Source organism: Erpetoichthys calabaricus, chromosome 11 (assembly GCF_900747795.2).
Source record: "Erpetoichthys calabaricus chromosome 11, fErpCal1.3, whole genome shotgun sequence".
In the NCBI taxonomy this organism is placed as follows: domain Eukaryota; kingdom Metazoa; phylum Chordata; class Cladistia; order Polypteriformes; family Polypteridae; genus Erpetoichthys; species Erpetoichthys calabaricus.
The window spans coordinates 166,494,515-166,510,917 of NC_041404.2; the positions used below are offsets into that span (position 1 = coordinate 166,494,515).

Below are 16,403 nucleotides of genomic sequence, written 5' to 3' on the forward strand. Positions count from 1 at the left end.
GTATCATTAAAATGCTTCACGAATCACTATCCATGATAAAAAAAAAAAAAAGAAAATTAGTGATTCTGGTAATAACTTTATTCTAAAATATGTTGAGGAGAGATAATTTACTCTTAAACCAAACTGTGGGCTTTGAAAGATAATATGATGTCTGATACATGGCATGGTTATGTTAGCCCTAGTGGTTCAAAGTCAAAAATGAGTATGGCGTAAAATGAACACCATATTTAGTTTATCCTTTGTTATATTGTTGAATTCTTTTACTAGCTTTTTCATTTTTTGATTTATCTTACAGAGGGTATCATAGCTTTTGCTTGGGAGCCCAATGGCAGTAAGTTTGCTGTGCTGCATGGTGAATCTCCAAGAATAAATGTATCATTTTACCATGTTAAGAATAATGGAAAAATTGAACTCATAAGTAAGTGAATTAGGATTTCTAAATAAATAAAAATGTTCAGATGTTTTAATTTCTTGAATTTAATTCAAAAGATGTCATGAATGATTGTTTGTACGTTTAATGAACACATCAGCAGTAATATAGTATAGTTTTAATAATGGGTTTTATTGTAGTAGTAGTATTAGTAATAGTTTTAATGTTAGTAGTTTTATCACAGGTATTAAGCATTAAACTTCTTTAGATTTTTAGTAAAATGTTTGCTTTGAAATGTGGTTTAAAATGTATTGCTTCAGTTTGACAGAATCGTCTAAAAAAGTTTTCCTTTTTATTTATTTACTATACTTTTTAACTCATTGATATCATTCTGCTTGGATTATGTGCACCTTCTAGCAAGTTATTTTCTTTCTTTTTTTTTAAAGAAATGTTTGATAAACAGCAAGCAAACAGCATTTTCTGGAGTCCACAGGGACAGTTTTTGGTGTTAGCTGGTCTTCGAAGGTAAGCAAGTTGCCTTTTTATGCTGCAGACATCATTAACTAGGTTGCATGACGTTTTGTGTTCCTGGTGTGGATACCCTTTGTAAATTTTATATAAGCATAAAAGCCAAATAAAGAATGATCCAAAGCTAATTTTAATAAAGGCTCAAATATAATATATCACAGTTACATCTAATGCCAGGGTAGCCCACTTTGATCAATCAGGCTGAACAAAATTATAGTGAAGTGTTGGAGCACAGCACATGCTTTTCTGTCATGCACGCAGGTCAATGTCTTGCTTTTCTCCCCTGGGCACTGATATCTATTTAAATATTTAAAGAAACTTAAACATAGTGGCTGGCATAGTTCACTGGCTTAAGAATATTCATGACATACTTTCAGGTAAATTACCTTACTTAGGCATGCTATGTTGGGTGTGTGTGTTTGTGTGGTATTTTCTTAACCTGACCTACTAATATAGTGCATGTCAGCTTGTTTTTCTTTTGTTTTTGTGTGTTTATGGCCACCAAATTCTTAGTAGGTAGACAAAAATTTCCAAGTTAAGCTGAAACTTACTGGCACAATTTTTAATTATTATATGGAGATAAACAGTGTAGTTGAGCTGGTTTTAGTATTATAAAACACCTAATTGAGCATGAACTTTTTATGCAGGCTTACAATATTATAATATATAAACATACATATAAGTATTTATAAGTTCAGTAATTTTAGCAGCTTTTACTTTTTATACATGAGTGCTTTTCTAGGCATTGTCATGAAAATGGAAGTCTTATGATGCACCAAGCAGGTGTTAACTTGTACAAATTAAATGTCTTCTCTTGTTCTTTATTTTATAATTTATGAAGCATTTTTTCATATAACTTTTACACTTTCAAAGGAAAGATAAGCAACTTCTAATTCTTTTTTTCTCTTTTAGCATGAATGGTGCCTTAGCATTTGTTGACACCTCTGATTGCACAATGATGAATATTGCAGAGCATTACATGGCTTCAGATGTGGAATGGGATCCCACAGGACGATATGTGGTCACATCAGTGTCTTGGTGGAGTCATAAGGTATTGTTCCAAGACTTTTGACATATACATTATGCATTGTGCTAAGTATTAATCTTATGTAATGTTATATCCTTTAACTTTTTTTTATATATGATTTTGATGTTCAATTTCTTAATCATGAAATTGCACTTTATGTATTGACATTTATGTGAACATTCACATTATGTGTAGCCCATCATACTCGGGAAGTAAAATAAGGGGAGGGATAAAAAATGTAAGTGTAGTTTCCTATTAATTGTTCCTCTCATAAACTGCTTTGTTAATTTTAGATCTGATATTTTGTTTCTGATTTTTAACTGAAACAGTTTAAAGTCCTTATATGAAAACTTTTAGGTGATCTCTGTAGAACTTATTTGTGATAATTACAGAAAATTACCTTTTAAAGGCTCAGAAAGTAAACAAAATCTGCAAAGATAAAAAGCTGTGTCCTAATTTAGAGTTGGATTGAAATTAGAGGAAAACTCAATTGACAAAAAAGTGCAAATTTCTGAGTATGTTCTTGCAGGCTAATTTTATTGATTCTAACATATTGGAGAAAAATGTTACCCATCTATAGCTGCATTAAATGTTTCACTATCGTTTAGAAGCAAATATTATTTTTCTCTTATTATTTCGAAGTCTTTTGTGTTTAATGCTATTATTTGTGTGTATGTCCGCATCAGTGCCAGTGTCCATATGTGGTGTGTGTTGTTTAAATTCCATTGGTTTCTCTGGCACTACTTTGTTTGTATTCAATGTTCTTTTTAATCTGTGCAAACCTTGCACATTAAAAGTTGCGCAGTGGAAACTGGCCAACCTTGGTGAACACAGAAAATGGTCTTTAAAATGGCATTGGGAGAGAGAGAGAGGGCACGAGTATAAGAATTTTACTGGAGTGAAAGCTGATGCTTTGCTTCCACATTCTTACCTGACGATTTAATGGTTCATGCCATCTTTGGCTAAAGAGGCTGTATAATATTAGTTTTGATCTTAGAGTTACTTTACTCTATTTTTGCTGCTGATTGTTTTCTAAAGTCCTTGTCACATTAGACTCTTTTTCCAGTGATTTTATTTTTTCCAGCCCCAGCCTAACACTTCTTTTATATGATCTTAGTGAGTCAGAGGTCCTGGGAACTCCAGTTGCATAGTGAGACACACACACAACAATTCAGACCAACTAGTTCATGACTCATCCCTACAAAAGTAAACAGGTTTAATATTGTCTTAAGTTATAGGGGAAGGCTCTATGGGCATGATAACTGATAACCAATGAATGCTCTTCCGAAAGTACAATGCATTTAATGAAGGAATAAGGATCCTGGATATTTTGGACCTTAAAAACAGGAGAGAAGCTTGTCTGTCTGATTTTTCATGTTTTATGCACCACATTGTAATGGAAAAATAAAATAAAGTTCAGAGATTGCAGCTGAACTTGCCATACTGTTAAGCCTTTTGCATGGGCTCTGGTCCCATTACTCAACTTTCTTTAATGTAAAGACTAATAGTCCAATCGCCATAAACAGGCCTGTACTCGCTGCTCTTTTTTCTGCAGGAAGTTTCCTGTAAAAAAAAAATAAAAAAAATAGAGACGAGGGCTGGATCAACTTCCATAATACTTTATGTAAAGGAGCACTACAACTAAATTACCATAAAGCTTAGAAAAGCAGGGGCTGAAAAAAATGTTTTTTTTTTTTTTTTTTTTGTCATTGGCCAATTTACCAATCAACGATCAAGTGTTTTTTAGTGAAAATTGGCTTATTTGGATTGGAAGTCAATTGATTGGAGCATCCCTGCAAGCCATAACACTGCCTCCATCATGTTTCACAGATGATGTGGTATGTTTCAGATCACAAGCTGTTCTTTCCATCCACCATACATTTCCCATCATTCTGGTACATGTTGATCCTAGTTTCATCTATCCAAAGAATATTACTTCAGAACTGAGCGGACGTTTTTAGAAGTTTTCTGGTACAGTCTAATTTGGCATTCCTATTTTTGAGGTTTACCAGTGGTTTGCACCTTGTGGTAAAATATATGCATTTACTTTCATGAAGTCAGTCATGATTGTAGACTTTTATAATGATACGTCTACCTCCTCGGGAATATCCTTAACTTGGCAAGATTTTGTAAAGGGTGTTTTTCTTCATCTTTTCACTATGGAAAGAATTGTTTTTTTTTAATTTGGAGACTCCTGATGTTTCTGCTATCTCTGTGATGAGTTTGGTTCATTTTTCTCAATCTAATGCGGGCCTACTTTACTTGCATTAACAACACTTTGGTCCTCATATTGAGAGTTTACAGCAGCAGCTTCCAAATGCAAATTTCACGTTTGGAATCAACCTCAGACCTTTTACCTGCTTATTTTATTAATGGAATAATGAGAGGACTGCCCAAACCTGGCCATGGAACAGCTTGTCAGTCAATTGTCCAATTATTTTAAGTCATGTGATAAGGAAGGGACAACATATAAAAAGGGTTGTAATTCCTAAGCTATTAACCCAATTTAGATGTAAATTCCCTGAAGTTAAAGCTGACAGTCAGTATTTTTGGGTAAAAATCTAAAGTAACAATAACATTATCACCATCCAAATACTTACGGACTTAACTGTAAATGCATGTTGTTTATGCCAACCTGGAGCCATTTTTAAAGCTGAGTTAACTACATATTACATTAAGTTCAATATTGCAGCCTTTGTGTAAGACCACTCAATTGGTCTATCTTTTCTCCTTTCTGAGTGCAATAGGGACTTGCAGGCTAGGTGTATGTATGTATTTATGTATTTTATGTTATTTTTTTTTTTTCTCTCCATAATCTCAGGTGGACAATGCATTCTGGCTGTGGACTTTCCAGGGTCGTCTTCTTCAAAAAAACAACAAGGATCATTTCTGTCAACTTTTGTGGAGACCTCGTCCACCCACACTACTCACTACAGAGCAAATAAAGGTAAGCCAGTTTTGTTCTGTGCACAGTCAGATGCAGATATGTTAAAAATTTTGACAGGTTTACATCTAAACAGAGTATTGAGTATAAGTTCAAATTTTATTTTCTGCAAATACAGTAGAATTTGTTATGGAATTGGCAGCATATTCATAGGTAATTTGCTGTAATACAGAAACCACTATATTCTTTTCCTTGTACAGTTAAGCCTTGGACATCTGAGACAAATTTCCACACAATTTTTCTAGGACTATGTATAGATTGCTAAACAAATTCTAATAGTGTTAAGTATAAAGACACAAAAGTTGCAAGGTTTATCTAATACAGAGTACAGCATAAGTAAACAGATGGAATTGCATAGAAATACAAAATTATTGCGTGGAAGCTAAAATACCTGCACATTTATACTGGGAAAATGTAATGCTATTAATTAACCAGAGAGGCTAAAAACTAGAGTTCAAGAAGAAAATACATACGAGCATGTAAACTCCACCAAAAAATGTGTGTGTGTATATATGCTACCAATCACAAGTTTTACACCACTTCATTTTTTCCATTGTTTTCTTCAAATTTAATCAGTTGAAATGCAGTGAATGACCTAAAATGGTTAAAAGGTAAGCAGTAAACTGTCAGAGGTTTAAATTTAAGGTTTAGGTTAGCAAAAACTGGAGAAAAAAGGAAATATCTGAATATTACAAATGGGCCTTCTTCGGGGAACAACTAATAAGGTAAACCTACAGTATATACAGTATGTTCTGCAGCAATTAAAGTAAATTAAGCTTTGCATCTTAAGGTGAACAGTTTGCACAGGTATCCCAAATTCTGTTGATTACTTAAAAACCTTCTGTCTTAAAGCAGATTTGCAACAGACTGTGTTACAACACCTTCTGAAGTACCACTTGGACAATATTCCAGTGATAATGGCAAGAAAGTGTAATTAACAAATGAAATGAAACAGAGCGTTATTACCCTTAGAAGTGTAGGCCTTTCATTTAGAGAAGCAGCAAAAAGAATCGAATTGTCAGTGAGTATAGTGTCTTACACAACCCAAAGGCAACTGGAAACTGGCAGATCCAAAGTCACAACCCAATCAGTAGACAAGATTCTGAGGGCCACCAGCTTACATGATAGGCGCCTCACAGCACCAGGTGTGTGTGTGTGTGTGTGTGTTTGTGTGTGTGTGTGCATATATATACTGTATATTCAGTTTTTAAGGAGTGAATCCATTGTAATTTACTGAAAAAAGGGCAAAACAACTCTCTCTAAATGGCTGTGCTTCTCTCAAGACAACTAACTGGCCTACAGACTAATGAGTAAGACACAAGCAGGCTATGTTTCTTCTCTGCGTAGCACTGAAGGCACCCTAGGAGTAGATGGTGAAGTGTATTTCTAAAATGACAGTCTGCTGTAATATACATGGTCAAAGTATTGGATTGCACGCCTGTTTTTAAGATGACATGCACAGAGGGAGCTTCACTTATTATGCTTATCAGGCACACACAGCTGTGTTTTTTTTTTTTTTTTTTGTTCTTACTGACATTAGTTAGCTGATTTTTTTTTTTTACTTCGGTAATAATGAAAAGAGCACTTTTTTTTTTCTTCCGTATTTCACTGTTTGCTATTAACTTTAGGTGAGTTATTAAAAGCAAATTTTAAATAAATTTTACTTCCATGTTAATGGAAGTTTTAGTGATGGGGTCAAGAATTCACTTCAAATAAAGTTCAGGTTCTGGTTCTATGATGTTCAAAACTTTATAGAACGTGTGTAAGTTTATCTTTGGAAACCCATGTACAACGAGAACTTCCCAAAACACTGACCTATTTTTTTCAGACAAGTTGTATCATGTTTGGCTTGTTACAGGCTCCAGACCTGTGGATTTTGGTCCAGTTTGTTCCAGTTATCTCCATATACTTAAATATAAAGACCATTTAACCTATGTCTAACAAAAACTGCTGTAGAAGTTGTTTAATGAACCTGTGATTTTTGGAAGTCTACTGTGTGTAGTCAAAGAACCAGTGCGATTGATTTCCAGAACGTTTGTACATGTAGTTTTTGAGCTATATGATTTATTTACATTAACATATATGCACACATACACTAAAGAAATTAATAGGTGAAGATAGCCGATAGCTTGTTTGCCTTTCCAGAGCACATGCTAATTAATGAAGAGAAAGAAATGAACACACACATATACACACTCACCTAGATCTGCAAATTTCAACATACACAGTGGCATTAAGCTAGCCACATACCAGTCTGTCAATCTATGCTGCTTGTTTGACTCAATTTGTTTAGTTATTAAATATTACTGAATAAGTTCATTTAGTGTAGTTCATTTGTGTTTAAAAAAAAAAAAAAACAATGTACTTGACTGTACAGTATATTATTGTGCATTATAGTTGGTTGAATTGTATTGCCAATCTTCTATAGAATGATTTCCTCCAGTGTCAGTAAAGTGAAATTTACATGGAAGTACTGTATGAATCATTCCAAAGTTAACCTTAAACTTGCACCTTAATGTCACCGTCCTTTCTGTTTAAGTATTGAAGAGAGTTTTTAATTTTGTGATTACTGATTCTGCACCTCTTTAATAATTGCTAAGATAAATGCATGTGGAGACAAACTGTCACTGTTGTGTAAGCTTAAAAATGAATTCCTTCTGATAAGAGTCTTGGAACAGTTGCTATCCTGCTAAAAAAGCAAACTATGAGTATCAACAGTACTGCAGCTGGGCTGACCAGATAACCAATAAGCTTTATGCCCTGTGGGGAATCTGGAATGTTTCTTTCTGGAATAATTTATTGGCAGTAACATTCAAATAAAACAGTGCCTTAATTTTTTGTATTTAATGCTTGAAGGCATCCAGTACATCAGAATCCTTTAAAAATGGATAAAACATGGCGTATAAAAATTAGAACATTACTGAGACATGAAAATGTTTGCTTTCTCTTTATAGATGATCAAGAAGGATCTGAAGAAGTATTCCAAAATCTTTGAGCAGAAAGATCGTCTGAGTCAATCTAAGGCTTCCAAGGTAAAAAAAAAATAATAATAATAATAATAATGTGTGTCCTGTTTTGTGCTTGATTAGTAGGCTTCGTTTAAATGGAAATGCTGATCATGTGCCAAATTTTGAACAACAACAATAATATTTATTTATATAGCACATTTTCATATAAATAATGTAACTCAAAGTGCTTTACATAATGAAGAAAGAGAAAAAAGACAAAATAAATAAAAAATTAGGGAACACTAATTAACATAGAGTAAAAGTAAGGTCCAATGGCCAGGGAGAACAGAAAAAAACAAAATGAAAAAAAAAACTCCAGAAAAATGGTATATAGATGGATAACAATTTTACACTTGCTGTTACCCCTGCATTTTCTGAAATGATTATGTACTGTTAACCTCTTTGGTGTTTAACCCCGAGTCAGACTTGTATCTTTACAATTTTAGTCCCTAATAACTATTGGGACAGTATTCTGCTGCCAAGTACTTGATAAATTATCAAAATGCTGCGAAAAACCATGAATATTTCAATGCTTTCTTCTACTTTATGGTTACTCTGTTAAATCATCCGTATTCATAAGTGAGGCAGAGCCTTAAACCAAAAAACACAATGACAAATAAAAAGCTGTAAAGCCAATTTTACAATAAGCTGAAACATCATCATTGCTTGAATCAAGGCGATATTGATGATGATATGAATTGAACATCAGATGTTGATATGGAAAGGGAAACTGACACCTTTTCGGTATATTCCAATCTGTCTGGTTTCAGTTATGTTTGTGTTTGGTGTTTGTTTCATACTACTGCTGACAATCCTGCACCACCTTGTTTGCCCATTTACGGGTATCCTTGTTTAAACATGTCTGTTGATTATGATTATCTTGACTATTTGCAGTTTTACCAATGATAGCCTGGTGGAGAAAATAGTTGTTGGAAAAGTCACAGTAAACCATTTGAATGTTGCAGTTTCTGGCAGCTTGTCGCTGCAGACAACCTATGACATTTCTCTGTCTCCTGATACTGCAGGATATAGTGGGTAAACCAGTCCAGAGATGGTACTGGTCCACCAACCAGTGCCATTTTATTTATTTATTTATTTTTACTCATTCTTAAATGCCTATATTTAATTAATAACAGTGAATGTGATGAACCCAATTACCCACCACCGAAACTGTACAAACTGTAGGATTTATATTAAGTGATCATTAAAAACATGCATGTTCCTGATCATGACATAAGTATTAACAAAAGTCTCACAAGTTACAGGGGAAGGCTCTCATGGATATAGGTATAAGGTGGTCCAGATGGGCATGATTCAGTATCTGATTCTACATACTGTATGAAGCAAGTACTGAGTACATCTGGAACTCATTACTGGTAGATGGTCCAAGTCGGATGGCAAGTACCGTAAATATGGTGTCTCTACATCATCTGTGCTGTCACTGGTTGACCCTTTGCTTGACCGATGCTACTACAGTGGTGTGAAAAACTATTTGCCCCCTTCCTGATTTCTTATTCTTTTGCATGTTTGTCACACAAAATGTTTCTGATCATCAAACACATTTAACCATTAGTCAAATATAACACAAGTAAACACAAAATGCAGTTTTTAAATGATGGTGTTTATTATTTAGGGAGAAAAAAAATCCAAACCTACATGGCCCGGTGTGAAAAAGTAATTGCCCCCTTGTTAAAAAATAACCTAACTGTGGTGTATCACACCTGAGCTCAATTTCCGTAGCCACCCCCAGGCCTGATTACTGCCACACCTGTTTCAATCAAGAAATCACTTAAATAGGAGCTGCCTGACACAGAGAAGTAGACCAAAAGCACCTCAAAAGCTAGACATCATGCCAAGATCCAAAGAAATTCAGGAACAAATGAGAACAGAAGTAATTGAGATCTATCAGTCTGGTAAAGGTTATAAAGCCATTTCTAAAGCTTTGGGACTCCAGCGAACCACAGTGAGAGCCATTATCCACAAATGGCAAAAACATGGAACAGTGGTGAACCTTCCCAGGAGTGGCCGGCCGACCAAAATTACCCCAAGAGCGCAGAGACGACTCATCCGAGAGGTCACAAAAGACCCCAGGACAACATCTAAAGAACTGCAGGCCTCACTTGCCTCAATTAAGGTCAGTGTTCACGACTCCATCATAAGAAAGAGACTGGGCAAAAACGGCCTGCATGGCAGATTTCCAAGACGCAAACCACTGTTAAGCAAAAAGAACATTAGGGATGGTCTCAATTTTGCTAAGAAACATCTCAATGATTGCCAAGACTTTTGGGAAAATACCTTGTGGACTGATGAGTCAAAAGTTGAACTTTTTGGAAGGCAAATGTCCCGTTACATCTGGCGTAAAAGGAACACAGCATTTCAGAAAAAGAACATCATACCAACAGTAAAATATGGTGGTGGTAGTGTGATGGTCTGGGGTTGTTTTGCTGCTTCAGGACCTGGAAGGCTTGCTGTGATAGATGGAACCATGAATTCTACTGTCTACTAAAAAATCCTGAAGGAGAATGTCCGGCCATCTGTTCGTCAACTCAAGCTGAAGCGATCTTGGGTGCTGCAACAGGACAATGACCCAAAACACACCAGCAAATCCACCTCTGAATGGCTGAAGAAAAACAAAATGAAGACTTTGGAGTGGCCTAGTCAAAGTCCTGACCTGAATCCAATTGAGATGCTATGGCATGACCTTAAAAAGGCGGTTCATGCTAGAAAACCCTCAAATAAAGCTGAATTACAACAATTTTGCAAAGATGAGTGGGCCAAAATTCCTCCAGAGCGCTGTAAAAGACTCATTGCAAGTTATCGCAAACGCTTGATTGCAGTTATTGCTGCTAAGGGTGGCCCAACCAGTTATTAGGTTCAGGGGGCAATTACTTTTTCACACAGGGCCATGTAGGTTTGGATTTTTTTTTCTCCCTAACTAATAAAAACCACCATTTACAAACTGCATTTTGTGTTTACTTGTGTTATATTTGACTAATGGTTAAATGTGTTTGATGATCAGAAACATTTTGTGTGACAAACATGCAAAAGAATAAGAAATCAGGAAGGGGGCAAATAGTTTTTCACACCACTGTATATAACGATGGACAGTTTTTATATGTTACCTAAACTGCTTGAGATTTTACTTCAAAGAAAAACTGATGCATACTGCACTGCATGAGTGAACCATTGTGATATGCCTGGTGACTCCAAGTAGTAGCACGGCGCAGGAGGTGTGTAGCAAAAAGATGAATTTATTTCCATCAAGAGGAGCGCAAGAAAGACATCTATCTCATAAGTGCAAAAACTGTTACTGTTTTTGTCGGAGAAAATGTGCATGTCACTATGCCTTGCACTGTGGTAGGCTACCATAGTACAATAGGTGATGTCAGTCGTGCAAGTTAGTGCCAGCGTTCAACCTTCTCGTGCAGAAGCAAGAAACAAATATTACAAAAAAGTGTTTGAACATCAGGTTGACAGTGTCGATGTGTGTTGGTGACTGTTTCAAAATGTTTCACATAAAGTTTGTGTGCTAAATCTGCATTAGCAGGGGACTGTACAGTATATTACTGTACATTACAGTTTTTGAAATTGTATTGTAAAAGCAGCAGTGGACATTAAATGTACCTTTCCTGTGGTGATTATGTTGACACTTTCGTATGTACGTGTTTTTATTACACAACATGTTTTGTTGTTGGAAACAATTCATTTGGCTCGGTTTTGTGGGAGTAAACACAATGCTCAAGATGAAGTAAATGACCAAGGAACCAGTAGTTCACCATCTACCTGGTTTACAATTACACCTCTGTGTATCTGGTTTAATACAAAATTGTGGAAGAACACTAGAGAGAGAGAGAGAGAGAGATGATTTACTGAGAATTACTCATCCACTTCAAGCTCAAGATCATTAGGATGATATCCGTAGAAAGGAAAAATCTACACTATTAGAATCCCCTGACATGGAAGAATACAAATAATAATAAAAAAAACATAAAATTATTGTCAGTTATTGACAAGGACTGGCTTCTAATTAAAAAGTTTGGTTGGAACAAAACCTGCAGAAAATATTGTCCTTCAGGAAGTAGTTTGAAGACCCTTAAACAGTTTCCTTGTTGAGAAGAGTGATCGCGACGACCCTCCAGAGTCTGACATCATGTTGTTGCAGTAAAAGGAACAGCAGTGTACAGGAATCAGCTGCTTACCTCATCCATTTTTATTAACATAAATTACAAATCAGAGTTTAAGACAAGCATTTTTATTAAGTTTTATAGTTGTTTTGGTTTTGTTTTCTATATTTTGGGTTCTTTTGACTGTTGTGTAGAGTGAATAGAACTTGCTTCTTTCCTCCTTTTTATGATTTTATGCATTTACAAATTATTCCAAATTTCACATTTAACCTTGTACATTACATAGTAAAGAAAGATTTAATTGCAGAACACATTCCAAACTTTACTAGCAGAGAATTGACCTTCAGCATCTGCGTGAATGTTTGCTTTTCAAGCACCAACTTCCTTATGCTGTTTCACTTAAGTTGTCTTCAAGCTTCTGAATTTGACTAAATGAGTTGCATAACCCACATTTGTAGTCACTGCTTGTGTTTTTCCTCCTTTGATCTTGTTCCGATTTCTCTGTTTTTATGTAGAAAGCTGGGTTTTCAGGAAATTCATAAGAAACGTTTATACTTTTCCAACTGCTTTTTCTGCTTGAGGAATGATTAATTTTAGTTACGATATAAATATAATCCAGTTTGGGATTGTGAAATGCTGGACCCTATCCAGGCAGCAGTCCACAATGGGACACACACACACACACACACACACACACTCTGAATATACTGACAATATGGAGTCACTATTTTATCTAACATGTACGTTTTTGGGATACATGAGGAAGTCGCCACTTCTCAAGTTAGGATTCTAATTCCAAGTTAGTCAGCGTCTGTGTGGAATTTGTGTGTTATCTTTGTGCTTGTGTAGACTTGCGTCAGGCAGATTTAGAATTACAAATGAACCTAACAGGCAAGTGTTTTGGGACGTTGAAGGCCACTTCCATTCTAACACAAGGAGAACATGCAAACCTCAAATGGACAAAGACCAAGTGCAAGATTTGAACCCAGGATGATGGATCTGTGCGTCAGCAGCGCTAATCATTTCACCTTATTGTTTGCAGTATACTCTTAAAATTATTTTTTTATTTAGTGTTTTGAGGAACTGTGTCACAGTATATGTAAGAAACATGTATTCTTTATGGCTGTTTGTTTTACCTTTCTTGCAAATAAAGTAAAAACATCATTTTGTATTAATAAAGGAACTGGTTGATAAGAGACGTTCTATGTTGGAAGACTACCACAAATACCGTGAGGAGTCCCAAAGAATATATCAGGAGCAGAAGCCACTTCGTCTTGAGCTTCGTGGAGGTAACAATCGTTGTTATGACTTTGAAATACAGTACTGCGGTGGTCTAGCATTAGTCCAGAGTGTTTGGATAATGGCGGAATAGGTTCTGGCACACTATGAATCTGTTTAGCACTTAAAACATTTGAAAAAAGAATGGATGGGGGAAAAGAATAATTTTTATGTATGTATTCTAATAGTATATAAACATGAAATCCATTGTATATTGTTACCAGATAAATGGTTTTTGCCAGTTAAAATTGTATTTTCTCTTTCAGGGGTGGACACAGATGAGCTTGACAGCAATATTGATGACTGGGAGGAGGAAACTATTGAATTTTTTGTAACTGAAGAAATAATCCCCCTTGGAGAGTAATTCTTTTTGCATAAAAGGTGATCTTTCTAGGAAAACAGAAAACTCCAGTAGTTTTTATAGTACTGTTTACTTTCTTTACATTGCATTTCTTGTATTTATAATTGTAATTAAAAACTGTGGCAATTGGTTTAAAGGAATTTAAAAATATTTCTGTCTTAAAGAAGAGATTAAAGGAATACTCCTAAAAAATGTTTTTTTATATGCTGCCCCATGTGGTTTGTAGTGAAGGCTGAGAAAAAATTTTAATCTCATTTTTTCGCAAAACAGATATAAGTCTATTGTAACCAATCCTGGATGACAAAACAACAATAGAAAAATGTCTGTAAAGAGTTACTCACCTCACTTAATCCTTATGTCAAGTTACCCAGTTACAGTGGAACCTTGGGGCACGACCGTAATTCCTTCCAAAACTCTGGTCGCAACCCGATTTGGTCGTGACCCGAAGTAATTTCCCCCATAGGATTGTATGTAAATACAGTTAATCCATTCCGGACTGTACGAGCTGTATGTAAATATATATTTTTTTAAAGATTTTTAAGCACAAAAATAGTTAATTATACCATAGAATGCACAGTGTAATAGTAAACTAAATGTTTACTTACTTCTTCTGCTTGGGCTCTCTCTCTCGCTCGCTCGCTCACTGCACAGGGAGAGACTGAGCATGTGCAGAAATCATCGCGCGTAGGAACCAGAGGGGAAATTGGCTTGTTCGTCACCCGAGTGTGTGGTCGTGAACAGATGCGAATGTTTGGTGAACTTTTTGGTCGTAACCCGATTTGTACGTGGTCCGAGACGTTCGTGACCCGAGGTTCCACTGTATATGGTCACAATTAGCAAAATGCACGTGTTTGTTCAGTAATATTTGTTCTCTTCTTTATAGCACCACGTTTCCATCTTTTGAGGAGTTCAGTGACACTTGAATAAAACAACTGCTTTTGGACTATCAACTTGGAATTCAATGTACCAACATTAATCCTTTTTCCGAGATCCTCATAGTGCCTTTAATCTGCTGAGGGAGCATTTACATGTTGCAGTCATCACTTCTTCTTAAACCTCTTGCTGTTCAGCGCACCTGTCAGAATATACAAACTTCTATCACGTTTAACGTGTGCATCACAAACAAGGCACTATGTTTCTGTTTAAAATGGACTCTTTTTGCATCCATGCCAAATGGATAAAGAACTATTTTGTACAGAAGATCATTGGAAGCAATTGTTGGTTTCATTTTCAATATTTTATCGTGCTGCACCGGCACTATAATGGGCTGTATCCTCCTCCATTCAGATTATCCAATATTGTTAAATGTGCTTTAAAGGAAAAATAAAATATACTTGGAAATACTGTTGTCTTATTGGTTAAAAAAATGCTTAAAATAATGCATTATAATTTAAATGGATGTCAGAGAAGGGTTTGCATAAGAAAGGGCTCTTGGCTCCAGATAAGATCTGTTAGAAATGTTCTATATTTTCAGTAGATTGTGCATTGGGCAGATAGATGTGTTGAGAAATTTAAGAGACTGATGGACATTTGGATAACGCATACATGCGTGCATTCATGTCATAGATGTGTTGAGAAATTTAAGAGACTGATGGACATTTGGATAAAGCATACATGCGTGCATTCATGTCACCTTATCAGTATAGAAATTAGTGGGATTTACTCCAACAGATCTCTTTTCATTATATAAACTTCTATTGTTATGCTTGGGAAATAAATATTTTATGGCCAGAAACAAACACACTCAAATTCTTTAAACAGCCATGTCATGTAAAACATAATTACAGTGTATGATGATGTACTTTTTAAAAGATTTTGTGATATACATTAATGGGACATTTCAAACTGATGTAAATGGATACGGGCTGAACAGTAACACAGTGGCTCACTGTCTCAACAGCCAAAGCTGGACCCCTCCAGTACTCATTTGGTATTGAGTATCATTAAAAAATATCAATTACTATTTTTTTCTGTAACATATGGTAGCAAGGCTCTTAAAAGGGCATAGAATGTACTGTACACCTTCCTCTCACAAATCCTGAAATGTGCAGACTTATTCTGACACAAGAGTACTGTAAAACCCACACTCCTTGCACAATCATAGGATGTGTATGACAATGGCTGACCAAAAGCATGGCGTTGTGTGGTGCTTCTTTTGACAGTTGGTAAAAAAAAAAAATCCCCATATCTGTGAGAATGAGCTACTAGTACAGTTGCATTAAAAAGCATTCTGACTAATCAAAGATGTGGAAAAAACATGCACATCAGAAACATGGCAATTTACCTGCAACCAGTGCCAGATAAGGGACTTACAAAAGTTTGCAAAGAGGCATGAGACGCTATCCAGGTAACTCTGCTGCTAGCAGGATTATGTAGATTGGGGTTAACTGAAGACTTTTTAAATTAGTTTACTTTTTTTGCCATTTACCACACAGTAATACTTACGAAGCATAAAGCTTGTAGTTAGCATAACAGTGGAGGCATCCACCAATCACTGTTAGAACCTTTTGTCAGTGGGGCGGAGAGGTGGTTCTGAGGCTAGGGATTTGCACCTGGCAATCGGAAGGTTGCCGGTTCGAATCCCATAAACGTCAAAAGCGACTCTTGAGCAATTGCTCCGTTCTGGGTATGACGTTAATTAGCATCCATCCCTCCATGTAGGCCCCCGAGCCTGAAGAGAAAAACCTGGGGGGTTGGTGGCAGAATTGGCACACCAGCCACCATAAAAAACCTCACATTGGTTCCATTCCACGTGAACTAGTG

At 35.8% G+C, this 16,403-nt stretch overlaps 1 protein-coding gene across 1 annotated transcript in view; it reads left to right on the forward strand.

Moving 5' to 3' along the window:
- The window catches only part of eif3ba (eukaryotic translation initiation factor 3, subunit Ba), a 32,450-nt gene extending 17,469 nt beyond the window's left edge, over positions 1–14,981 (forward strand). Inside the window, exons 12-19 of the mRNA XM_028791518.2 lie at positions 296–418; positions 817–895; positions 1,811–1,949; positions 4,747–4,872; positions 7,824–7,901; positions 13,182–13,290; positions 13,546–13,660; positions 14,524–14,981. Of these exons, the coding sequence (XP_028647351.1) occupies positions 296–418; positions 817–895; positions 1,811–1,949; positions 4,747–4,872; positions 7,824–7,901; positions 13,182–13,290; positions 13,546–13,643 (752 nt within the window). The 3' untranslated portion in view covers positions 13,644–13,660; positions 14,524–14,981. The remainder of the gene's footprint in view (positions 1–295; positions 419–816; positions 896–1,810; positions 1,950–4,746; positions 4,873–7,823; positions 7,902–13,181; positions 13,291–13,545; positions 13,661–14,523) is intronic.
- The last annotated feature ends 1,422 nt before the right edge of the window (positions 14,982–16,403 follow it).